Source organism: Pan paniscus, chromosome 21, assembly GCF_029289425.2.
Source record: "Pan paniscus chromosome 21, NHGRI_mPanPan1-v2.0_pri, whole genome shotgun sequence".
Classification (NCBI taxonomy): Eukaryota; Metazoa; Chordata; class Mammalia; order Primates; family Hominidae; genus Pan; species Pan paniscus.
Genome location: NC_073270.2, coordinates 68,538,877 through 68,564,954, shown reverse-complemented (window position 1 = coordinate 68,564,954; position 26,078 = coordinate 68,538,877). Strand labels below are relative to the sequence as shown.

Here is a 26,078-nt window from a genome sequence, read left to right as displayed (position 1 = left end):
GCTGCAGTTGGTGACTGCTCGAAGAGGTGGGAGGAACAGTATAAAGTCCTGTCCCCCTCTTGCCTTCAAGGGCACCCCTGAAGGACCATATCCACTGTGGACCCCCTTGGGATCAGCCGAGGTTTGTAGAGGTGACATCACAGCCCAGCACCTCCCTCCTCTGCCCTGCCCTCCTCTGTCCTCCTTCCACAGGTGTGGCCAAGGGCACTGCCCAGTTGGCCTGTGACCCCCAGCTGAGGCTGCTTCCTGGGCAGCTGACTTCAAGTTTGTGACCTGAGCTCTCCAGGCCCCCGAGCGGCTGGTGCCTTGGCCCTGCAGTTCTGCGGCCGAGACTCCTCCTCTGGGACCTCGTCTTACCCTGCTGCGGGTGCCAGGGCTGCATGAAGCAAGGGCGAAAGTCCCCTTCGCCCGGGCGCTGCCCTCTGCCTGCTGTCCCCTGTGCTCCTGTTCCCCGTGGCTGCCCAGGGACAGGTGTGTGGGATGGAGGAGGCGGGAGAGGCTGAGTCCTCCCCAGTGGACCCCCAGATGCAGACCCTGAGGCAAGGGAGAGTGAGAAAGTGAAGGAAAGAACACAGCTGGAAATGCAACCAAGAATGAACCCCAGCCCGGGCCACTGTGAGCAAAGAGAGCCGAGCCCCGGGGAGCCCTGAGACAGTGTGGGAGTGGAGGCCTGGGGCGCCTCCGGGCAAGGCAGCAGGATGTCTATGCCCCAAGCCCTGCCAGTCGTGGATGGAGACGCACACTTTAGTGTGGGCTCCAGAGACAGAGGGAGCCCCAGGCCGAGAGCTGTGGGTGCTGGGCAGGTGGGCATTGGCCAGCATTGCCCCCACTCATGGCGGGTCCACCTTAATTTGATGGGTGTGACACTCTCCTCACACATGTACACATTCAAGAGGTAACTGTCTGTTTCTATAACTGGGTGCATTTCGGTCTGGAGCCGTCGAGCCGGGTGGTGGCCATGAATCCCAGGCAACTTGGGGGGCCCAATCCAGGGTTGCCTTTTGGGGGCCTTGGGGCGGCTAATGCAGTTCCACATGCTGTTAAGGACCTTGAGATGGGAGATTATCCTGGATGGTCAGGGTGGGCACAGTTTAATCACAGCCCCTCTAAGAGGGACTGGGAGGGTCAGGGTCAGAGGAGGAGAGGGGACAACGGAAGGGAGAGAGAGGCTGGGAGATGCCGTGCAGCCAAGGAGGGCAGGAGCCTCTAGAAACCACAAAAGGCGAGGGCACAATCTCTCCCCTGAGGCAGAGACCCAGGGCTGCCCCGCACAGTCGCGCATACCGTGTACTGCCCTGCTCCTGGGGCTCATTCACACAGGTTGCCATGGCTGTGGGGTCCCTGGGGCTGGGCTATCTGCCAACCTGGGGGACGCTGCACCCTGTTTTCTGTCCCGTCTACTCCAGCTTTTCACACTTTCTGTTGCCCTTGTCCTTGGGCATCTCAGGGACTCGAAGGAATTGGGTCTTGAGACACAGCCAAGCCTGTGAGCGCTGACCTGTGTAAAGAAGACACCAGAATGAGATGTCTCCACACACAGAGAGCTGCAGCCGATGCCGGCCGGTGACTTGGGACTTGGATGCTTAACAGGAGGCTCCCCCTCTCTTGGGAGGTGAGGATGGGGTTGGGAGCATGTGTCTCAGGGGCTGGCTTCACTCGCTTCTCAGCCCCAGCAGGTGCATCTCCCCCCCCGCGAGGGCCTGGTTGCTGTCGTTCTTCTAGAAGGCCGCACCGAAGGGACCCTCTGATCCTCATGCCAGCTGCTCCACTCTTAAGACAGAGACAGGAGCTCCCGGGCTCGTGCACACCCCCCCTCTGCGCATGTTCAGGACTCGGGGTCACAGTGTGGGCTCGTGGTCCGTGGGGTGGGACTCCAGCCTGCTCTGCCTTGGGTTCTGAGGCCAGAAGCAACACTTCCCTCATGTGGGTCCTCACAGGGACCAAGCAGAAGACTGGCAGGGGGCGGGGCCTCAGAACTCCACCCACATTTGCACACTCAGCCTTCCCACGCCCAGCCACAGCTTCCATCCCTCATCATTGTCCTGTCACGGTGGTGAAAACCAAATCTCTGTCAAAGGAGTTTTCTCCACCCTTTTCCCTGAGGTTGTAGTTTGGGGAGAAGTTTTGAAAATTGCCTGTCCTTGCCAGTGGCTGGGGGTGCTGGGGCACCTTGTCCTCGGGTCTTCTGCTCCCACAGTCCCCTCAGCCCCTGCCTGGAAGGAGCACGCAGGGCCTTCCGCCCGCCCCAGTGGAGGGAGCACAGAGCCCAAGCAGCCCCCCGGAACTTTCCCCAGCTCGGCCTCATGGTCTCGTGGTTTCTTCTCCAGGTAGAGAGCAGTGAGGAAGGGGACTCAGCCTCCATGCCTCCCGCCAGCCCAGATGCGCCCGAATCACCTCCCTCCTGAAGGGATGTCAGCCTTGGCTTGGACACCGTGGAGACAGGGCCCTCCTTGTGCTTCAGAAGCATCAGCGTGTCAGAAAATCATCTTCACGCCAAGTCTGGAAAAAATGGCTTTCAGGTTGTGCACACAAAGGAAGGAGGGAGAGCCCCAGGTGTCGCCGAGGACCGTGCGGCTGACAGAGCCAGCAGGGCGGTGGCGTGTGAGCCGTGCTCTGGATATATAAGGATCTGACATGCTGGCAATGTCTGAGCTCTACGCTCACCCATCTGTCGGCTGCTATCATCACCGGGTGGGATTAGCGGAGATCCACTCTTTCATATTTAAATCTTCACAAGAGAATGAATCACTTTTATAATAAAAGAAAAAGACCGTCCATGTTGTTAATATGCACACAGCAAGTTGGAAGGCCGGGGAGGGCAGCAGGTGGGGACGCTGACCCAGGCGCCCCCCTGCAGCCTGAAACAGCCCCAGGCCTGCTCCACTGTCCCCTCGGGGTTCCCTGTCGAAGAGGCCAAAGAGTGGAGGGGCTGGTGCCTACAGGGTGTGGAGCTGCAGGTGCGCAGGACAGCTGGCACCTGGCAGAGGTGGTTCATTATCAAGCAAAGGATGAAACAAGGCACTTGGAGCCCCTTCACAACTGGAACCTCCACTGCAGGCACAAGGCTGGGCTGGACTGGGGTCTCCTCCTCTCCATGACAGCCTTGGGCAACCTGGAGCCCGCCACTGCCCCTCCCCAGGTGCTGTCCCCTTGAAGCTTCTCCCAACGGTTTAGTATTGTAGAGTTGGCACATCTCACATGAACAAGAACAGCCATCACTGAAACAAATGCTCAGAGCGGACCGGCGTTTTTTCCCAGCCACCCTGGGGTGAGCATGGCTCACGTTGCACACCAGGAAGCCCAGGAGCGGGGAATTGAACCAGTTCCATCCAGTCCCTGGCAAGGGACCACCCTGTGTCCGAAGGCCACGTTCATTTTTCAGATTGCAGGAAATGGCTCAGCCTGAAGTTCAAGTTTTCCTCTGAGCTCCTGTTGATTGATTAATATGGCAAAGAGAGCATGCTGTGAAATATGCTGGCAGAAATGTCAGGATGGCTAAAGTGTTTCATTGCAAATGCTCAGGCTGGTGGGGAGGTGCCTTGGCACAATTCTGCAGAGGGTATTTGGCAATAGCAACAAAATCACAAAGGCACAAACCCTGTGACCCAGAAACACCAATTTCACGGTAGGAGCTGCTGCCGCAGGGGTTTGCCCAGAGCACAGGGAAAGGTGCTCACGGTACTCGCTGGGACAAGCAAGAGATTGGAAAGAGCTCAGTGTCATCATTCAGGGTGTCTCCTGTGTCTCCCGATCGCTATAAGGGGTTCCAGGCTGGTCCCCGGGGGAGGAGCTCCTGATCAGATGCAGGCTCTGCCCCCTCCCCAGCACAGAGCTGGTGAAGGAAGTGGACATTCATTCATTCAGGATGTTCTGAGTATTTCAGCACCACCAGGCCCTGTGAAATCAAGGTCTCAGCAGATGACGGTGGCAGTTTGATTTTTGGCTGAATTGTCCTCTACAGCAGTCACTGGGGGTTGCGTTTTTCTCACACTGCCCAGTCATGCAGCACACGGAAGCCATCCATATGCCATGGGAAAATGCTTTGTCTCCTGCCTGGGTGCCCCCCGAGCCAGTGAGTACAGTCCTGCCTAGTGGCAAGGTGAGTGTCCTGTTCCCAAGTCATGAAAATGCTCTTCACTGGGGCGGGTCTGCCGAGTTGGGAAGGGCACTTACGGTTTAAACCGAGAGACTCTCCCTGCATTTGAAATGGAGGACATAGAGTTCTTTTTCTCTTTTCTTTTCTTTTGTTTTGTTTTTTTGAGATGGAGTCTTGCTCTGTCGCCCAGGCTGGAGTGCAGTGGTGCGGGGTGATGGGGCAAACGGGGCAGGGCGGCCAGGTGGGGCCAGGCGGGCATCTCCCGAGGATGATCCTGGAGGTCAGCTGCCCGGTGTGGGTGGCCATGACCTTGGTGGCTGTGAGCTTGGACGAGGACATTTTCTTCTGCCAGTGCAATGCCTAGAGAGGCAGGCCACTGAGGGCTGGGGCAGTGAACCCCGGGGACATCGCGTTGGGGAGTCCTGCCGTGATAGAGGGCCCCTGGGCACCACAGTGCAGCGTGTACTCCACCGTGGCTCCTGGATGGCCACCCATGGGCAGTGGAGCTGGGGCAGGGATGGCATTCCAGGTCTACAAAGTAGGGAGAGTGATGGCCCAAAGGAGCGAGGGTCCAGGCGAGCCGCACATGGAGGAGCGAGGGTCCGGGCAGGCCGCACATGGGTCAGAGGCTGCAGAGCCCATGCTGACGGCGCACACCATGTGCTTGGCCTGCTGTCCCTAGAAAGTGTGGGGCAGAAAGAACGGACGCACCTGTGTGCTCCTTGCTGGAAGTGGCAGGGGGCTCTTCCCATGCTCCTGTGGGCAGGCAGTGTGACTGCCCTGGGAGGTGGCAGGTGTGACTCGCTGTCCCTGGGGAGGCGGGACCCCCCTGGGCACCTCTGCAGGTGTGAATCGGGGGTGGTCTTTCTCTGCGTGGCTGCATGGGGTGAGAGCCTCTGTCCCAGGGCAGGTGTGGGGACAGGCCCTGGTGGAGCGTGCGGGCCTGCTGGAGCTGGGGTGCCCGGAACTGTGGTTTGTGCAGGCCCAGGAGCCTCTGTCCTCGTGTGATCTTCGTGCACTCAGGACTTCGAGTCACACCTGGATTTGGTGAAGGGCTCCGGTTTTAGTTCCAGCTCTGGCAGCCACACCTCTGGGATCACGGGCAGGTCACACTCCCTTTCCCAGCCTGTTTCCCCATCTGTACGACGTGCATCCTCCTGTCGCGAGGGTGCGTAGGTGCAAGAGACGTCCACCTCACCTGGCCCTGTCTGCAGGCATGAGGCTCTGTGAGGCGGGGCCCTCCCTGGGGACTCTGTGGGGATGAGGCCCTCACCTGGGGACTCTGTGAGGGGGGCCCTCCCTGGGGGCTGTGTGAGGGGGGACCCTCCCTGGGGACTGTGTGGGGATGGGGATGAGGCCCTCACCTGGGGGCTCTGTGGGGCTGTGCTGTCAGCTGGGTGAGGGGAGCCCTGGCCATGGTAACAACAGGGCCAGGAGCTTGCCCCTTTGCCCAGAACATTCCTCCCATCTGCCCCCTCCAGGCCTCAGCTTCCACGCCTTTCCCTCCAGGGGACCTCCTCTTCCTTTCCTAGTTCCCCCACCTCCCTCCATATTCACCTGTGCGCATGCCGGTGAGCGGGAGTCCAGGCTGGAGTGCCGGCATTTGGGTCCCAGTCCTCAGGCTGGAGTGCCGGTGTCTGGATCCCGGTCCTCAGGCTGGCGTGTCGGCGCCTGGGTCCCGGTCCTCATGCTCCCCACACCATGGCTGTCTCCTGATGTTTTTGGCTGACTCTCCCTGGAAGCAGAATGAGGCCAGGGTTGATGTGGAAGCTGTTCATTTCTTTGGGAGGTGACCCAGGAAGACAGGGAGTAGGGAAGGGGATGCACCTGTAAGGGCTGATGGCTTAGTGCCCCTGCTGAGCACCTTCCAGTGACTCCCCTGGAGCGGGGAGGAGGCTGAGTATTTATCCAACTCCTGCCTGTGGGGGTAACAAATGAGGCCGCTCTGGGGGTGTGACTGCCTGACAGCCGGCCTGCCCCAACCCAGGCAGAGAGCCCTGGGCAGAGCCCCCTATTGCCGCCAGTGTCCTTTCCTAGCGGTCATTCTCACTGCTGTACTTGCAGCGTGGTGGCCCAGTCACAGGCCCTCCCTACCCCCAGGGTTCTGCCCCATCCTGACAGGGCTGGCCAAGAGCCTGGCATTGGGGCCCGAGATGAGACCTCAGTGCCACATGGTGACTGGGGTGGGGGACCGACCAGAGTGGGTGGGAGGCAGGTGCTTTCTGAAGTGTGCCTGGCCTGGCGTTTGTCCAGCGAGCTCTAGACACAGCTGCTGACCCTGAGGGCTCTGGCACCTGCCCTTTTGCCCAGCTGCAGACTGGCTCTCGGTGGCCATGGGCCTTGAACCAGGTCAGATGATGGGGGTTGAGCTGACAGGGCCTTGCTCCAGGCCCTGGGTAATTGGCTGGGGTCTGGGCCTGGCTGGGGGTGTCCCCAATGGCTCTGCTAGTCACCTGGTTAGTTGGCCTGGCAGGATGAGAAGCGGCTGGTCTCACAGACCCAAGGAACGAGCCCTTCCTGGTGAGATGGGAGGCCCTATGCAGGCTGAGTGTGCCCGGGTGTGAGCACTTGTGTGTGTGCACTCATGTTCACATGCCACGCCTGTGTGTGCGTGCAGGCATGTGTATATGCATTTGCCTGTGTGTGTGCGAGTTGAGTGTAAATGTGTGCATGTGGGTGCATGTATGTGCACAAGTGTGCCTGTGTGTACACATGTGTGTCTGTGTGTATATGCATGCGCTGGCACGTGTGCATGGTGTGTGTGCATGGGTGTGCATGTGCTTGCATGTGTGCATGCTGTGTGCATGTGCATGGGGTGCCTGTGTGTACGTGCATGTGTGCTGGGGAGGGCCCACTCACCACGTGCTGCAGGCGCCGTGCGGGTGCCAGCCCCTCCTCGTCTGCCTTGCTCTCCTGCCCTGCCTTGGCTCCCTGCCTTCCCCTCACCGGTTCTCTCTCTGCTTGGCGTCATTCCTTTCATAAATTCAGCCTGGCCATGGTTTCCATGGTGCTCTGATAAAAACTGGAATTCCAGTCATAATTGCAGGGAGTGGGGGAGCTGGGAGAGAGAGAGGAGGCGGGAGGAAACATTTTCTGTACAGGAAGCTCAGGTCTCAGTGGCTGTGGCTGGTTTTTCTTCCTTCAGAGGTATTTAGAGTGTATAGAATTCTCTCCCAAGAGCTCCCCTGTTGCCTCGCGATGGCGATGGGCCGGCACTGTCCTCCTGGGTGGGCCTCCTAGCCGATGGGCTTCTGTCTGTGTGCTGGAACAGGGCGGAGCTCGGCAGACCTGCTGGGTGGGGAGGGGCTTGACCCGGGCTCTGGCTTCAGGGGACTGGAGTTCGAGGGTGCCTGGGGCAGGCTGCCCGGCCAGTGTCCCCAGATCTCCCGCTCCATGACTGAGCTGGAATTCCATGGTTGTATTTCCATTCCTATGATGTTGTCGTCAATGTCAGTGTTCCTCCGGTTGGGGTGCAGTGATCTCCTATGCCCTGGAGTGAACAGGGGTTGTGAGAATTCCTTGCAGGGGCTGGGGCAGCAGAGCCCCACACCCTCCGTTCTGTGCCAGCCAGGGGGGTGCCGAGTCAGCCAGGTCCCGAGGAGCACTGAGCGGATGAATGAATGAATGGATGGATGGATGGATGGATGGGAAGGTATAGGGAGGTGGCTCTCCCACCCCAGGGCGCATCTGACTCTCCTGGATAAGTCGTTAACATGCAGACTCCCAGGCCACCCTACCTTCTGATCGCCTGGGGCTCAGCTGGGGCCTGGAAAACTGGTCTGGAACAGGCTCCCTGGTGGTTCTGACCTGAGCCCGCCCATCTGCCTGCCCAGGAGACACAGGGAACAGGGGCAGCAGGAGCACTGGAGGCCTATGGTTGGGAAAGGGGCTTTCTTCTTTGTCCCCCAGAGGACAGCGTTTGGCTGTCAACAAGGCCCTGCCTCTGCCCTAGTGGCTTGGGGCTGGGCAGGGGGGTTTGGGGGACCCCTCTGCTACGTGAGATGGAGGCAGAGGCAGGGAGGGGGGAAGGGGGATGAGGCAGGGACACACCCGGCGCAGAAGGCACCTCTGTGGGGCTGTCAGCCCTCAGGGGGGTCCTGCCGTGGGGGTGTCTTCTCGTCCTCCTGTGGGGGTGTCCTGTGGGGATGGGAGGGACGCCCTCATCAGCTCAGAAGCAGATGGTGGCTGGGTTTCTCCTTCCTTCCTTCAACTTCCTTTCTTTCTTTCTCTCTCTCTCTCTTTGTTTCTCCTTCCTTCCTTCCCTCCCTCCCTCTCTCTTTCTCTTTCTTTCTCTCTCTCTTTCTCCTTCCTTCCCTCCCTCCCTCCCTCTCTCTTTCTCTTTCTTTCTCTCTCTCTTTCTCCTTCCTTCTCTCTCTTTCTTTCTTTTCTTCTTTTCTTTCTTCTTTCTTCTCTTTCTTTCTTTTCTTTCTTTCTCTTTCTTCTTTTCTTTCTTTCTTCTCTCTCTCTCTTTCTCTGTCTTTGACATGGAGTTCTTGCTCTTGTCACCCAGGCTAGAGGGCAGTGGTGCAACCTCAGCTCACTGCAGCCTCCGCCTCCTGGGTTCAAGCGATTCTCCTGCCTCAGCCTCCCAAGTAGCTGGGATTACACGTGCCCACCACCACGCCCAGCTAGTTTTTGTATGTTTAGTAGAGACGGGGTTTCACCATGTTGGCCAGGCTGGTCTCAAACTCCTGACCTCAAGTGATCCGCCCGCTTTGGCCTCCCAAAGTGCTGGGATTACAGGCGTGAGCCACCGCGCCCAGCCTTTTTCAGTTCTTTAAACGCTGGCGTGTGTGTGGCTGTGGATCCTACGGGGTGTTTATGAAGGACGCTTCGTGTGTCCTCGGTCCCCACGCATCTTCCTGCTGCTCCCACCTGCCCACCCGGGAGGAGGCTGACCTTGTTGCCTCGCTGCTCCAGCTCCTTCCTCCTTGGCACAGAGCCCAGGGATCCCTGGAGAGAGGCAGAACTGGAAAGACCACAGGGACCTCAGGCTGCTGCCGCTTGCTGGGTCTCAGTCATGAAGAGCCGTGGGTGTGCGAAAAGCCGAGAGAAACCAAGTGGAAGCCAGTCGGGATGGTGGTCAATGTAACAAAGACCCCAGAGAAAGGAAAGGGCTGTGGGGCTAGGCGGTCTTCTGGGAGGGAGAGTGGGGGGCTCAGAGGGAAGCACGGAGTGGAAGGAGGAGGGCGGGCAGGAGGAGGGGCAGTGACTGTGTTCTCTCGGTTGTTGATCTGGGTTTGCCTCCATGCCATGTGGCACCCCATGATTTATTGGGGTGATACTGAAACTCACTCACCACCAAATGGTACTTATTCCTCCGGGCCTTAGGCACAGACTTTCTTACTTTAAGGAGAACTATGTTGTCTGAATCCAATAATTTTACTTTAAAAATGTAGCCAGAGTTAAAAAATAGCTATTGGCTAACAGCCCGTGTGAAAATTTGCCGAGGGGAATGAGGGCGAGGACCTGAATGGGTGGGTGGGGGAGGGTGCCCGTCATCCGAGACCCCCCATGCCTTGTGTTTGCTCCTTCACCTCTGCCCTCCCAACCTGCGCCCCAGCCCTGCCCCTCAGCCTGACCAGCGTCCTGGGGTCTCCTGCAGAGCCCACCTTGCTGTGGCCACCCTTTTGGTCAGCTTGCCTGGGGTGAGCGCCCGCCACATCCACCTCTGCCTGGCTGCCCAACCAGCGTTCCTCCCTGGCATGCTTTCCCCATGCCCCCCAGAGGGAAGAGAGGAGCCAAATGGTTCCCAGAGGCTGAAGCAGACCCCAGGAGGCTCTGGGTGTAGCCTGGACACAGTGTCTACACAGCTCGGCGTCTGAGGCTGAGGTGGGAGATCCTGGGCATGCAGGGTCTCCTGCCGGGTGAGCATCTCTGCTTTGGGGGTAAAGCAACCTGTACCCTGTCCTTCGTCCCTCTCTGAGCCCCGCAGCCTGGAGCTTCCTCCTGCCACTGCCATCAGTGGTCCCTACCAGTCCCTGGGGCAGCAGCTTGGCTCTGCCCTCTCACTGCTCCTGGGTCTTGGTGTGCTGGAGGCTGGGTGCTTTTCTCACCTGGCAGCTCCTGGGGAGGTGTGCCCTCCCCAGGAGGGGGTCACAGTCCTTGGGAGGTGGGGTCTTCTGAAGGCCCCACAATGGCGAGGGCAGAACCAACACCAGCTCCGTGCAGCTCTCCCCCTCCCTGGCATCCCCAGCTGTGAAACAGGTGGAGCTCGCCTTCGGCCTGTGGGCCTGCAGGGTGGGTCACCGGGGGCACATGAGGGCTGATAGGACCATGGTCTTCAAGCTTAGGGAGGCTGTGGGTCCCTGGCAGATTACCAGAGCCTTGGTTTCCTTGGCCAGTCAAATGGGAACAATGACCTAAGGATGCTGAGCCCCAGAGCGGCCGGAGGCTCCCTACACACAGCTGGGTTCAGCCAGGGCTCCTAGGTGATGCCTGGCAGAATCTGCGCTTAAAGTCCTGTCTCCCAATCCTCTTCCTCCTCCTCCAGAGATGCAGTCAGAGAGACAGCCCCCAGCTCCAGGGAGGAAGCAGGAGAGGGAGGAGCAGGGAGAAGAGAGGAGAGGGAAGAGAGGCTCGGAGGGAGGCTCAGAGGGGAGGGAGCCTCAGACCAGGGAGAGGCTTGAAGGGGAGAGAGGCTCTAGAGTGGAGAGGAGAGCAGGGACCTGGCTGCAGGCAGTGCTATACCCTGGGCCACCTCCAGAGTGACAGGAGCGGGTGGCACCAGGCTCCGCTGTTGGTGGAGGGGGCTCAGACTAGGTCGGGGCAGAGAAGGAGCCGGGCAGCCAGGCACGAAGCTCATGATTGACACTAGTTCCTTAACCTTAAACATCACGGAGTGTCCAACCCTGGGGACGAATCGGGGTGTGGACAGGTTCAGGCAGGGAGCCCGTGGAGGGCAGCAGTCGAGGGCCCGGGTACCGCTCTGGGCCAGGAGGGACACTGGCCTGGCCGCCAAGGCCAGATGCCAAGGAAGGCAGCCTCCGCCTCCCTCCCAGCTCGCCTGACGCGGCCAACCTTGGTCCTGCGGGCCGGGCCCTGAGTGCTAACTTCCACCTTATCCCACGTCCCAGCTCACAGTGGCAGAGCTGGAGTCCAGCCCAGGACCCTGTGCGTCACCACCTGCGCCCTCACGGCTGTGCTGTGCTGTGCTGCCGGGGGAAGAGCTGGCATCCCCTCTTCACCCAGTGCTCGCCACTCAGCCTCTGGGTGCACAACACAGGCCCCCCCCAAGGGCTCCACATGGTGGGTGCCCTCTCCCTGTGCCCACCTTGTGGCCACGCACAGCCGAGGGGAAGCGGGACCCCGAGGTAGCAGGCTCTCCTCGCCCCCATCCGGCCTCCTCCTGGCTCTGGCTTCCCTCTGTCGGGGGTTTAAGGCTTCTTAGAGAGAGCAGCTGTTGGGTGAGAGGGTCTTCCCGGAGACCCTGCAGCCTCTTCTGAATCAGGGGCCCAGGAGTCCTCACTCCAGCCATCCCCACCTCTGAGCTGGGCAGGTGCGGCTCGGAGGGGAAGGTGGGGGACCATGCCCCTAGGGTGGGTGGGGTTGTCCTGTGTTTCTGCTGTCCTTTGGGTTAAGGTGTGGGGATCTTTGTTCCCAGGAGATGCTGTGGCCACTAACGCTTTAGCACAGGTAAGGACAGGCTGAGCCTGGTGGGGATCTGGGGCAGCGCCCCTTGGGAGGGCAGGTGAAGGTGAGTGCTGGGTGCTGGGAGGGAGGGGCCTGGCAGCGTGTGCCAAGATCCCTTTAGATGATCAGGGTTATAGTTTATCTCCCCACCCTCACCCAGACCCCTCCCAGCCCTGCTGCCACCTGGCTGCCCCCAAAGGAAGGAGTCCTGAGCCCCCAGGCACAGGAAAACAACACTTAGAGAATCTCTAAGTGCTGCAGGGAGGGGGAGGCAGGGCCAGAGCTGCTGAGGACGGCCAAGAGGACCCCCTCAGGAAGGGGTGCTCCCTGCCATCAGGACCCAGGAACCATGGCAGGCTCCTGACCACGAGGGCCCCAAGGCTCCTCCCCTCTCCCCCTAGGCCCCTACTCAGCCCCTCCATGGGCGCTCAAATCCCTCAAGCTCTCAACCCGCCTTCTCCCTCCCCTACTGCTCCCCTAGCACCTGCCTTTCTCCTCTCCAGCCACTCTGAGCCCCTCATGTCCCTGGGGAGACCCCTCACTCCTGCACTCTCCCTTGCTCAGGCTCTGCCTCCCACTGGCCCACCTGCCTCCTCCTCCAGGCAGCCTTCCTGGACTGTTCAAGCCCAAGCAAATGCTTCTTTTGCTGAGCTCCACAGGGTAAGCCCAGCACTCCTAATCCTGAGGCCCAGGAGGCTTATGAGAAACACCCCAGGGCACCACCCTGCAGACTCTGCTGTCACCGGCCTCTTGTGGCTCAGGCTCAGGCAAGCAGGAGAAAAGCTTTTGGTGCCCTAAAAAGGAGCACAGCAGAGAGCCAGAGCTGCCCAACCAGGGATGGAGAATGACCCGGGCCTTGGCGGGGGAGAATCGGAAACGGTGGGTCTGGAAGGTGCCTGGGAACCCTCATTTTCAGAGCAGAAGCCCTGGGGGTGAGGGTTCAGCTGCATCTTCTGTCTCCTCAGTAGCCTGCACAGGGCTGGGCCCAGGCCAGAGGCTCAGTACTGCACCCGGGCCTATCTGTCCACTGCTAAGGCCTCGATGGGGCCATGGCCCCCTCCCCCACAACCACAGGACCCCTGGGCTGGCTAGAGGGGGCCATGGAGATCTGAGCTGAGCGGTCATGGGACCCCGGGCTCCCCGCTTCACTGAGCGTCCTCTGTGTTCAGCTCACAGATCAGGAGACTGAAGCTCAGGAGACGGCGAGGACTTTTGCCCACACAGGCCCCTCGGTGGTCACTAGGCCCTGCAGGGGGCCCACTGCTCCTTGAAGCACTAGGGAGGGCGGGTGGGCTGTGAGCAGAGGGATCCCGGCGCCCCCCACCCGCCAGCTTCTGGGACCAGAGCCCTGTAGACTTTGGTAAGAGGCCCAGTGCAGGCTGGCTGCTGCGTCGGTGCGTGTCTGAATGAATGAGTGAATGAATGAGTGGGTGGGTGGGCACATGCAGGCCCTCAACACTCAAGTCCACATCGAGGCCCTTCGGCCACCTTTATTAAGAGATACACGGGGTTTGTTTTCACCACCTGCAGATGGCGGGAGTGGGGGTGGGCGTTTGAGCTGTGAGGGCTGCGCCGTCACCAGGGGCCGGCTCAGGGGCTCCGGACTCCATGACCGACGCACTCATGGCACGCAGGGCCAGCTTCCGGGGCCACATCATGACCTGGCCGCGAGCTAGTGATACGAGATCAGGTGTCGTGGGTGTGTCTGTGGTGCATGGACACGTGTCCCTACCTACGGTAAGTGCACAGATAGGAGCATCAAGACATCAACGGGAAAAGCCGACTTCAGTCACAGCCACAGACCCCGCCCCAGAGACCCCACATCTACCGAGGGTCTAGGGCAGTGGGGCATCCACTCTGCCCTCTCTCAGAGCACCATCCTGAGTGACACCATTCTGTCTGTTCCGGGGTGGGTCCTCCAGGACAGTCTCATCCAGCTGAGAGGGCGGAACGACCACATCTGTTTCTTAGATGGGGAAACCGAGGCTCAGAAATTATGGCCCGAGGTCCAGGAGCCCCAGAGAAGGGTCTGAGGCTGCCCTGTCTGGCTTTGAGTCCAGGTCCTTGTTCAGAGCCCAGCCTGAGGGGCCTTAGCATTTGCTAGACTCTGAGCCCACTCCTGAGCAGGGGTAGGGACTGCGCTGACCCCTGGACATCCCTGGCCGGCAGCAAAGCTCCTCTGCCCAGAGCAGACCATGTCATGGGAGCTCTGTGGGGGAGGAAGTCCCCTCTGTGCTGGCCCTGTTTCCCTGGGGTTGGTGGCCCTTGGGCACTGGGAGGGCTGCCTGGCTGATGACCAGGCTTGTGGGGGCAAAGTTTGGCAGGAAGTGCAGCGAATGGGCCTGACTCCCCTGGGCCCCGTTCTTGGTGAGCCGAAGGGTCCTGTGGTTGGAGAGGGATTTTGTGGGGTTCAAGGAACCCATCAACTCAACAGCCAGATCCAAGCGACTGCAGATACTGTAGCATTCAACTCTCATTTCTCAGACGGGGAAACTGAGTCCAGAGAAGGCAAAGTGGCTGAACACAGCCCAAGACCAGGTGTCCGGGTCCCGGGTCGACACGGCCAGTGCAGGCAGCCAGCCCAGAGCCCATTTCCCTGGGGCAAAGGCTGCTCTGAGACAGGGAAATCCCTTGAAGAAAAGGCTGACTTTTGCTTCCTGTGGCTCCCAGCTCCTGGCTGGTCCCGGCCAGCTTCTCCTGGGACTGTCTTCTCTTAGGCTTAGGCGACCTTCTTAAGCCAGGGGCCTGGCTAGTCATGTGCTCTGTGGAGCCTGGATCCTAGAGACCAAGGAGGCGCCAGCTTTTTCAACTGCTTGGAGGCCGGGGCCAGGGCTGCCGCCGCCAGAAGGTGACAAATGAGTCTGTGCCTCAGCCCAGGGCTGCCGGCCAGCGGTGCCTGGACACACCGCTCCTTCTCACCTGAAGCCTGAGTTCCTGGGACCTGGCATCTTACTCAGAGACCAGGCACCATCGCCCCTGTCCCACACTCCCCTTCTCAAGGCCCCACCCTGAAGCCAGCTCTGGGCCTGGTTCCAGACCTCAGCCTGCACAGCCACAAGCAAAGCACACGGAATGCGCACCCCATCCTGGCCACGGCCACTTGGGCAGGTGCTGGAGACCAGGCCCCTGATCCGGCGTCCCTTCTGCTGAGCCCGAGAGGCCACAGCTGAAGATCTTGAGGCTGAGGCCTGAGCCCCCTCCCATGTGGTGTCCTGGCAGAGCCCCTGGGCCTTGGCCTGGGTGAGGATGGGAGGGACAAAGGGAGGCTGGGGTCTGGGCCATTCCAGGCCAGCCCATTTTTGTCCTTTTTGGGCTTGTGGTCCCCTCTGGGGGCTGCAGCTGCCTGCGGCGAGGGTGGTGGGAGGGACTCCCCACGGCGATGGGCCCCCAGCTTGCCAGGCCTGAAGGGGTGAGTCAGGGAGCTTTCTTGGAACTGCCTGAGGGAGGGGGGCATGGGTCTGCATGGCAGGGTCTGCACGTGAGGCCCAAAGCCACGGAGCCTGCGGGACTGGGGCTGGACTCCCCGAGCTAGACAGAGGGGGTGCAGGCCTCAGAGATGTGGACATGGGAACAGCAGCTGGGCCGCCGGAGGCCCGGCCACACCCAGCACCTTTCATTTCCTTCTCTGGAACCATCCATTAGTCTGAGAACAAAGAAAACTGCCTTCTGCTGCACACTAATTTTTCCTTGTTAGAGGCCCTTTTCCTATCTGGGAGAGGAGCGCTCTCTTGTTCTGGCTTTCAAAGAGGAGATGGGGGAGGGGTGGGGAGGAATTGGGGACAGGCCCGGGAGACACTAATGAGAAACACGGGTTGGGGGGTGGGAGGGGGGTCCCAGGCCTCAGACTCCAGTGCAGGCTGGCCTCTGCCTGACCCCCATCAAGGCTCCCGGGTGGGGGCTGCTCTGTCGCGGGCAAGGACCCATGGCCAGGCTCCTCCTGGACATGTTCCAGGGCGCACAGCCTAGTACAGCGTCTCGCGGGTGGCATTGCTGGAGAGGGTGTGGTTGCTGGACACGCTGTTAGCCTTCCTCGAGAAGGCTGGCCTCTTCCTCCTGCGCCGCCACACTGGGCAGAGGCAGGCCAGTGTGGCCAGGAAGATGTGGCGGAAGTTGGCAGAGACGAGGTTGTACAGGATGGGGTTGATGGTGGAGCTGACGTAGAAGAGTGCATTGGTCACCATGTAGAAGTAGTGGTAGAAGTCATAGAGGAACCTGCGGGGAGAGGGAGGCGCTCAGATCCCAGAGAGAACTCTTGAGGGCCCCAAGGCAGGGTGACAGCCGGGGCCACAGCGGCTGAGGGACGTGGTGGCTCAGACACTAATTAAAACACCACTTGAGAATGGTTGTTTGGGGACATTTCATAACAAGCTCCAGGGTCTGGCTTCTCCTGAGCAGCTGCAAGTTCTGGTCGTGCTCCCGCCCAGCCTGGGCTTCTTCTTCTTTTCTTTTTTTTGAGACGGAGTCTCACTTTGTCTCCCAGGCTGGAGTGCAGTGGCGCGATCTCGGCTCACTGCAAGCTCCACCTCCTGGGTTCACGCCATTCTCCTGCCTCAGCCTCCCGAGTAGCTGGGACTACAGGCGTGAGCCACCACACCCAGCTAAGTTTCGTATTTTTAGTTGAGACAGGGTTTCACCATGTTGGCCAGGATGATCTCAAACTCCTGACCTCGTGATCCACCTGCCTTGGCCTCCCAAAGTGCTGGGATTATAGGCATGAGCCACTGTACCCAGCCCATCATTTTTACTTTTTTTTTTGAGACGGAGTCTCATTCTGTCACCCAGGCTGGAGTGCAGTGGTGCAATCTCGGCTCACTGCAAGCTCTGCCTCCCGGGTTCACACCATTCTCCTGCCTCAGCCTCCCAAGTAGCTGGGACTATAGGCACCCCCCACCACGCCTGGCTAATTTTTTGTATTTTTGGTAGAGATGGGGTTTCACCGTGTTAGCCAGGATGGTCTCGATCTCTTGACCTCGTGATCCACCCGCCTCAGCCTCCCAAAGTGCTGGGATTACAGGCGTGAGCCACCGCGTCCCACCCAGCCTGGGCTTCTTTAGGTGGAGTGTGGGCTCTGCTTGTCCGTCCCTGCCTCTCCTTGCAGCTGCCTGCATTGCCCTTCGCAGCTCTGTGCATCCAAGGGTCCAGGGCTTGGCTGGTCCCGGCCTAACCAAACAGCCAGGGCAGGAACCCCCTCCACACCTCCCCAGCAGCCACACACCTTGCCCTCAGCTTGTTGCCTCCCCCCACAGTGATCTCACTCCCTCACCAGGCAGCTCAATTACCACCAGGCAGCCCTGAGTTTCAGAAGCTTTTGCGGGGGCCACACTCTGTTCCCCGTGCCTTCTCCTCCTCATTGGTCCTAGGTGCGCCCTCCCCAGTGGTTGTCACTGGAAGGAACCTTTTATTCTGGGATCTGGCAGCCCCACTGCACAGAAAAGGGCTCACAAGTGGGCCCCAAGCTGCCATCTCAGGATGGCCAGCTGGCAAGGCTGGCCTCTGGCTGGCGCCTGGGGCCTTGGATTTTGGGAAGGCTCTGCCATTTTTGGGTGAGAGGGGCTCCCTGCCCCTGAACTGTTGGTGCAAACAGTAGGGGTTTTGCCAGGCAGTGGGTGCCCCTGTGATCGGCCCCCATATCGTCCTGTGAGGCTCCTCTGGGAGGGGGCCCTGGAAGCTGCATCTGGTCTCCCGCTGACCCTACTCCATGTGTCTTTTCCCTTTGCTGACTTTGCTGTATAAGCAAAGCTTTGTCAGTATTGGCGCTCTTGCTGCGGTAAGTCACAGCCCTGAGTATAACTCCAGGCTGAGCCCTGTGGGTCCAACCTGGGTGGCCTTGGGGCTCTGACAGCTGCCATATGAGGAGGTGACACCCCCACCATGTCCCCAGCAGAGCCAGGGATGTCTCTCTTTCACCTTCGGGAAACTGCCTGGGCCATCTCTCTTAGGACCAACTTTCTTTCTCTGCACCAGTCTGGCCTGAATAGCCCCTGCCTTGAACCTGTCCCTCCATGGCCTTCTCCCGGCCCCAGTCACAGCACAACCCTGCCCAGGGGGTCGCCGGGGGACTCACCACACCCCTGACCTGAGTGGATCCCCTCAGCAGTGCCTGCCACACCCACCATCTGTTTTGGGAGCACTTACTTGTTCAGCACCCAACTTCCCGGTTCCCAGTACTCACGGAGTCCACTGCTCATCCGAGATGTAGCAGAACATGAGGCGCCGCACATGGTAGGGCAGCCAGCAGACCACAAAGGCGATGACCACTGCACCTGAGGCACAGAGGCGTGGGCTCAGAGACCCACTGCACCTGAGGCACAGAGGCATGGGCTCAGAGACCCACTGCACCTGAGGCACAGAGACATGGGCTCAGAGACCCACTGCACCTGAGGCACAGAGATGTGGGCTCAGAGACAGGACATGGGCTCAGAGACCCACTGCACCTGAGGCACAGAGGCGTGGGCTCAGTGGGGGAGACATGGGCTCAGAGACCAGACACAGGCTCAGAGAGGGAGAGACGTGGGCTTGGGGAGGGAGATATAAGCTCAGAGACAGGACACAGGCTCAGAGACAGGACACAGGCTCAGAGAGGGAGAGACATGGGCTGAGGGAGGTAGACACTGGCTCAGAGACATGGGCTTAGAGACAGAGATATGGCCTCAGAGACAGAGAGATATGGCCTCAGAGAAGGAGACGCATGGCCTGAGGGAGATGCAGGGAGACATCCCATGTTCATGGATTGGAAGACTTAATATTGTTAAGGTGTCAGTACTACCCAAAGCACTCTACAGATTCAATGCAATCCATATCAGATTTCAAGAATGCTTTTGGCAGAAATAGAAAAATCTATGCTAAAATTCATATGAAATCTTAAAGGATCCTGGACAGCCAAAACAATCTTGTAAGAAAATAAAGTTGGAGGTCTTACACTTCTTGATTTCAAAACTTACTACAAAGTTACAGTGTGGTGCTGGCATAAAGATAGACACGTAGACCAAGGGAATAGACTAGAAATCTCAGAAACGAACCCTTACCTTTATGGTCAAGTGATCTTCACCAAGACCATTCAGTGGGGAAAGGACAGTCTATTCAACAAAGGGTGTTAGGAAAACGGGACATCCACTTGTATGAAGGTGGATCCTCCCCTCACACCATATACAAAAATGGACTTGAAGTGGATTAAAGACCTGAACATAAGAACTAAAACCATAAAACTCCTAGGAGAAAACATAATTACTTTACAACATTGATTTTGGCAATGATTTCTTGGGTATGACACCAAAAGCACAGGCCACAAAAGAAAAAAGTAGATAAATTGAACAACATAAACACTGAATTTCTGTGTATCAAAGGATGCCATCAGGAGAGTGGAAGTCAGCTCACAAAAAGGGAGAAAATATTTGCAAATCACATCTGATAATGAGTTAACCTTGAGAGTATAACTCCTAAAACTCAACATGAAAACAAACAATCCAATTCACAAATGGGCAAAGGACTCAGACATTTCTCCAAAGAAGATACAAATGGTCAACAAGCAAATGAAAGATGTTATTAATCATTAATCTTAAATCACTGGAGAAATGCAAATCAAAACCACAATGAGATGCCACCTCAAATCTATTAGGATGGCTACTATTAAAACAACAGGCACACACTGGGCCCAGGACACACCTTGGATGTTGGCAAGCCAGCCGTCCTGAGCTGGGGCTGGTCCTCAGGGTTCCGATAGGATGGGCGTTGCCCTGCTGTGGGCTTCGCCAGCCCTGAGAGCTCCGTGTCCAAAGCCCTCGCTGGTTCCCATGAGCAGGGAAGGCTGAGCCCAGAGCCAGGCTCTCTTAGGGTAATGTGCTTGGCTATGGGCCTCTCCTGTGACTGGCCACACCCTCGAACAAGCCCTGAAAATGGGCCAGCACCAGGGAGGAGCTCAAGCCAAATGCTTCAGGCAAACCAAACTGAAGACCTGGGTCTCAGGCATGAAAGGGCTTCATTCTCTCCAGTTCCCATCACACTCTCCAAGCCCTGTGTGGTTGGCAGCGCCTGCCCTGCCCCTGCCCCGCCTTCTTGCCAAGCACCTCCCACCACAGGGCCTTTGCTCCAGCCATCCCCTCGCCTGCAGCTCTGTTGCCCAGATGGGCTCCTGGTCCTTGGGACTTGCAGGATACCACCTGCTCTGAGAGCCCCTCCCAGCTGCCAGATGTAGTCAGGGGTGGTGGTGGTGGTATTTTTTTCTTCATGCTCATCACTGGCTGAAGGTGCCTGGTGCCTGTGTTTGTGTCCTTGGTGGAGCCCCTGTTCCCCCAGAGTGCAGTGATGCCCCTGCCTCTGCTGCCTCCATGCCTGTGAGCAAGAATAGGCAAGACCCAGGGTGGGCACTCAGCCAACTGCTAAGCAAATGAATAAGTGAGCACGTGAGCAAGTGGACAGATGGACAGAGAGATGGATAGATGGAGGGAGGGAGGAATGGAACAAGGGAGGGAAGGAGGGATGGAAGGAGGGATGGATGGATGGAATGAGGGATGGAGGGAGGGAGGGATGATGGATGGAGGGAGGGAGGATGGATGGAGGGAGGGAGTGATGGAGGGAAGGAATGAGGGATGGAGGGAGGGAGAGAAGGAGGGAAGGAATGAGGGATGGAGGGAGGGAGGGAGGATGGATGAAGGGAGGGATGGAGGGAGGGAGGGATGGAGGGAGGGAGGATGGAGGGAGGGAGGGATGGAGGGAGGGAGGGAGGATGGATGGAGGGAGGGAGCGATGGAGGGAGGGAGGATGGAGGGAGGGAGGATGGATGGAGGGAGGGAGGGAGGAGGGAGGATGGATGGAGGGAGGGAGCGATGGAGGGAGGGAGGATGGAGGGAGGGAGGATGGATGGAGGGAGGGAGGGAGGAGGGAGGATGGATGGAGGGAGGGAGGGACAATGGATGGATGAATGGAGGGAGGGAGAGAGGGAGGGATGGAATGAGGGATGGAGAGAGGGAGGGATGGAATGAGGGATGGAGGGAGGGAGGGAGGATGGAGGGAGGGAGGGAGGATGGATGGAGGGAGGGAGGGAGGGTGGATGGAGGGAGGGAGGAAGGAAGGGAGGGAGAGGTAGAGGAATGAATGGAGGGAAGGAGGGAGAGAAGGATGGATGGAGGGAGAGGTAGAGGAATGAATGGAGGGAAGGAGGGAGAGAAGGATGGATGGAGGGAGAGGTAGAGGAGTGAATGGAGGGAAGGAGGGAGAGAAGGATGGATGGAGGGAGAGGTAGAGGAGTGAATGGAGGGAAGGAGGGAGAGAAGGATGGATGGAGGGAGAGGTAGAGGAGTGAATGGAGGGAAGGAGGGAGAGAAGGATGGATGGAGGGAGAGGTAGAGGAGTGAATGGAGGGAAGGAGGGAGAGAGGGATGGATGGAGGGAGAGGTAGAGGAGTGAATGGAGGGAAGGAGGGAGAGAGGGATGGATGGAGGGAGAGGTAGAGGAGTGAATGGAGGGAAGGAGGGAGAGAAGGATGGATGGACGGAGAGGTAGAGGAGTGAATGGAGGGAAGGAGGGAGACAGGGATGGATGGAGGGAGAGGTAGAGGAGTGAATGGAGGGAAGGAGGGAGAGAGGGATGGATGGAGGGAGAGGTAGAGGAGTGAATGGAGGGAAGGAGGGAGAGAAGGATGGATGGATGGAGGGAGGGATGAAGGGAGGAGGGAGGGGTGGAGGGATAGAAGGAGGAAGGGATGGATGGATGGAGAGAAGGAAGGATGGATGGATGGAGGGAGGGAAGGATAGATGGATGGATGGATGGAGGGATGGAGTGCAGAATGGCACTCACCCCTCGGGGGAGCTGGCACCCTTGGGTCTTGGCCTGACAGCTCCATCCCTATGTCTTTAAACCTTGCCCAGGCTTGGGGTGGTTCAGCGCTCGCTGCCTTTGCTAGCCCTGGCCTGCCTCCCGCCCCTGGAGGACCCAGAGGTTACGTACGTAGGACGCGCACGCCGTGCCGCAGGGCCTGGACCCTGCCAGGCTCGATGGCCATGCTGAATGTGCTGTGCTCGCCCCCGACCGTGCACACTTGGCCCTGCTCGGCCGCCTGGCGTACCATGACGGTCAGCTTGTTGGCGATGATGGTGTTCAGGACCGAGATGACCACCATGGGGAATATGAAGGACATGAAGGTGTTGACCTGCAGGAGAGGAAGGGCGAGGCTGTCAGAGCCAGCAGCGGGACTCATGCACCCTCAGCTGGGATGCCTGCCGTGCTGATTGGGGTGTCAGGCCTGCTCAGTGTGAGGTGCTCAGTCAACACAAGTTCAGGAGGTCTGGCCCTATCCCGGCTGCCCGGAAGACATGGCCACCCCTGGCTGCTGTTGTAAGCTGGCCCTCAGCCTGCCCCCGACCCTGCCTCTGACTGGGAAGAAGTTTGCAGACTCCCCCACTTTCATGAGCCCCTCCCGAGGGTCCCGCCTGTACACAGCAAGGAACACAACCACTGGGGTGTCCCAGCTGTGGCAAAGGCCCTAGGCTCTAGGTTCCCAGGTCTGGACATGTTGTGTGCATGGCTGAGGCCCACAAGCACGTGGCTGCCCCACCCCAAGGCCCGTCTTGTGGGAGAGCCAAGCCCTGGCCTTGTAGCTGTGTGCAGACAGTTCTCCTAGGTCCTGACAGCTCACACTAATAGAGGCCCCTTCCTCCCTCCCACCCCAGCTACCTCTCAGGGCATTGAAAGGTATAGGGCCCCTGTTATCAGCACCTGGAGCCCCCACTCCCCACCTCTAGCTTCCACATCAACCCCCAAGGCTGGGTCATCATAGCTACCCTGCACCTGATCCGAGTCCTGGACAGGGTAGAGGTCCTGCCCAAAGATTCCGGCGCAAGGGGGGCTGTGCCTGGATTTGAGCCTGGCCTGAGCTGAGTCCCGCTCCTTCTGCGACTCCTGGCTGAGACGTGACTCTGTAGGCACTGGCAGGGTGGCTGTGACTTCCCCAGATGGGCAGTGGCCTAGCCTCCTCCTCAACCAGAGCTGCTGCTCAGAACAGGAAGGGGACATGTCTGCGGACTGGCAGCAGCAGAACCAGCCAGGACGGCCATGGCCCGGCTTCCAATGGAGAAACCGGCACCCCTCCCTGGGGCAGTGGAATAACAGCCATCAGTGGCTTTAAAATCTTCCTTGGCCTTCGGTTCTTTGTAAGATGCTCTTCTCTGCAAGCCAGATCTTGGCGTCTTTGGCTCCCACACTTGCGGGTTCGATCCTGTGCCGGGGATGGAGGCTGCCCCCTCTCTGCCAAGCTGCCCGGGATCCTCATGCTGAATTTCTGATTCCAAGAAGCTTTTGGGTGTCTTGGAGAAGCGGCCTGTACTAGCTCTGTGGCTGGTGGCTGTGATTGCGGTAGAAAGTCCAGGGGTATCTGCCGTGGGATTCCCTGGGCTGGGCTGCAGGGGCCACCTCCCTCCCAACCTCCTGCCACAAGGGAGGGCAGAGCCACATGGCCTCAACAGTCCAAGTCAGGATGGTCCCGGTGAGGACAATCCTCGCCGTGTCTCGCTAATGAAGGCGGCGGTGGCCATGGGACAGGGCAGCCACTGAGAGGTGCTGGGGTCGTGGGAATGTCGGCAGGTTTTCTCCCTGGCCCCCTCTGGGCACCGGCTGAGGCACCTCTGGAGGTCCTTCCTGCTCCCATTGAAGCTCCCGGCTCCACTCAGAAGCACTCAGAGGCCTTCAGGAAGGAGGCGGCCTGAGTTTACCCTCACATTCCATTTGAGCAGAGTTCTGCTAACAGATCAGAGGACATGCATGGAGAGGGGGCACTCAAACCCCCGGGAGGCAGCGTCCTGCACCTGCCAGCCCAGCGCCCCTTGCTCCTGCCACCTGTGTGGGCTCCTGAGAGCCACCATCACCACTGCTGACCCTGGCTGGGTGGCGGGTCTGTTCTGCCCTCCCCTGCTTGGGCGTCCGGATCTGAGGCCGTCCCGCGTCCCTCCTGTTCTCCTGCTCTGGCCGAAGTCCACCTTCTGCAGGACAACAAGGTGCTGGTGAGACTGGGGGCAGGTGGAAACTCCCTCTTCCCACTCCGGCTGCTGGGAGCGGGGACAGGGGAGGCCAGGCCCAGCCTCAGGAGACAAACCCATTCCCTGTGAGTCACCGCAGCCCGGGGATAGTTTAAACAGCACCAATGTATCCAACACAGATTTTAAATGTCAAAACATTTAAAATACCAACCTCACCGACACGGGCTGGCTGCAAAAATAGCTACCTCTGGGGGCTGGTGGGTTGTAGGGTCTGGCCCCGGCCCCCTGGCTGCCCCCGTTGGAGGATCCTGCCGTTTCCAGAGGGAGGGAGCAGAGTCTGCCGCAGGGCCACGTGTGGGGACAGAGGCGGGGCCTTGCAGAGGAAGTCTGGCCCTCCCCCGCCTCCCCCACCTGCCCACCCTGGAGACTGAAGCTGAGTAGGATTGGGGGGTGAGGGGAATGCACCCCGACTCCTGGGGCCAGCCTTCTCTTCCCAGACACACAGCTGGAAGCAGGGGCTTTGGCTTGCGCCGTCCTTTCCTGTAATCTCTCCCGCTCTGGGTAAGGAGCTGCCCCTCACCTCCACAACAAGCAAAGGGAGCACGTCCATCGGCAGCGCGGGGACTCGGAGGAAAGCCTGCGATGCTGCTGGGGGTGAGGGGAGGTGAGGGGAGGACTGAGCGAGGGGAAGGACAGGCCCCTTCCTGGACAGAAGGACCCGTTGAGATCACGTCTATACATCCAGTCCCTATAAAACACGAGAGCTGTTGTGCATAGACACACGGACTCTACAGTTCAAGTGGGAAATAGTCTCAGAATGGCCAGAAAGGCTCTTGAGAGGCAGGTCGCTAGGACAAGGGAGTGTCAGCCTTGCCAGCCACTGGGATGTACCTGAGTGTCACTGAGAGTGACCTTAATGAGGAGAATTTGGCATCGACAGTGCCAGATCAGACAGAAGCTCCATCTGTGATGGAGACAGCATCCAGATCATCGGGGAGAAGACTGGCCACCCAGGCATGGCGCTGGACAGCTGACGGCCTGGACCACAGGAAGCTGGGTCCTCAGGGCCCCTGTCCCACCTGCCTCCTTCCCCTGGGGAGCCGTGCACCCTCCATCCCGGTGGCATGTGGCCCAGACCTGGCCAATCAACACATCCCAAAAGGCCTGGGTAGGCCCTCATTGGACAGGTCAGCCAAACATTTGCATCAGTCACATTTGTCTGATGAGGGCCAGCCCCAAACCTTTGCTAGACACCAGCTTTGCCTGGGCTCACTGAGCAGGAAATGCATCCGTGGCCGTCAGTGCCATTTTCCTACCTTTTAGAGAAGACCTGCCTAAGAATGAAGCCAGCACCGGTGAAGCGGGGCACCCCATGACATTGTTTGTGCTCCTGGGTCAAGCTGCGCCTGCAGCTATTATTCTTGGACTTTCAGTGTGTCTTGAGTGAAATAAATATTCCTTTTCTTAAGGGATAAGACAATTTGACTTAGTTCCTGGAGTTCGTACCCTAACTCATAGAGATCTTACCCCAAAAAAATTCCACATGGTGAGAAGATTAAAACCTAAAACCAAAAACCGTAACATTACTATAAGAAATCATGGAAGTTTTAAATTTAAATGTATATATTTTTAACCTTTTCCCCCAGCTTTATTGAGGGATAATTGACAAATAAAAATTGTATCTATTGGCCAGGTACCGTGGCTCATTCCTGTAATCACAGTATTTTGGGAGACTGAGGCAGGAAGATCCCTTGAGGCCAGGAGTTTGAGACCAGTCTGGGCAACACAGTGAGACCCCATCTCTACAAAAACTAAAAAAAATCACCCAGGCATGCTGGCATATGCCTATAGTGCCAGCTACTTAGGAGGCTGAGATGGGAGGATTGTTTGAGCCCAGGAGTTTGAGGCTACAGTGAGCTATGACGTCGACACTGCACTCCAGCCTGGGCAACAGAGCGAGACGCCCATCGCAAAAAAATTTGTATCTATTGACTGTACAATGTGATGTTGTCATCTATGTACACATTGTGAAATGATCACCGCCATCGAGCTAATGAAACATCCGTCACCTCACAGAGTTACCCCCATTGATTATGGTGGGAACACAGGATTTATTCTCTGAGGACATTTTGAGTGTGCAATGCAGTATTTTTTTTTTTTTTTTTTGAGACAGAGTCTCGCTCTGTTGCCCAGGCTGGAGTGCAGTGGCGTGATCTCGGCTCACTGCAATCTCTGCCTCCTGGGTTCATGCCATTCTCCTGCCTCAGCCTCCTGAGTAGCTGGGACTACATGCGCCCGCCACCATGCCCAGCTAATTTTTTTGTATTTTTAGTAGAGACGGGGTTTCACCATGTTAGCCAGGATGGTCTCGATCTCCTGACCTC

General features: G+C 58.6%; 1 protein-coding gene and 1 long non-coding RNA gene across 2 annotated transcripts in view; both read right to left on the bottom strand.

Moving 5' to 3' along the window:
• Positions 1 to 233: 233 nt before the first annotated feature.
• On the bottom strand, positions 234 to 9,552 carry LOC117977232 (uncharacterized). Its single transcript, XR_004668249.2, has 3 exons — positions 6,956 to 9,552; positions 5,654 to 5,831; positions 234 to 5,304 (listed from the first exon to the last, which is right to left on the bottom strand). It is a non-coding gene; the product is annotated as an uncharacterized LOC117977232 (long non-coding RNA).
• A 3,640-nt stretch (positions 9,553 to 13,192) lies between these two features.
• Positions 13,193 to 26,078, bottom strand: part of NTSR1 (neurotensin receptor 1) — a 51,555-nt gene continuing 38,669 nt past the window's right edge. The window contains exons 2-4 of the mRNA XM_003810829.5: positions 21,671 to 21,872; positions 17,901 to 17,991; positions 13,193 to 15,940 (exon numbers count right to left, since the gene is read on the bottom strand). Coding sequence (XP_003810877.3) covers positions 15,691 to 15,940; positions 17,901 to 17,991; positions 21,671 to 21,872 — 543 coding nt within the window. The 3' untranslated portion in view covers positions 13,193 to 15,690. The remainder of the gene's footprint in view (positions 15,941 to 17,900; positions 17,992 to 21,670; positions 21,873 to 26,078) is intronic.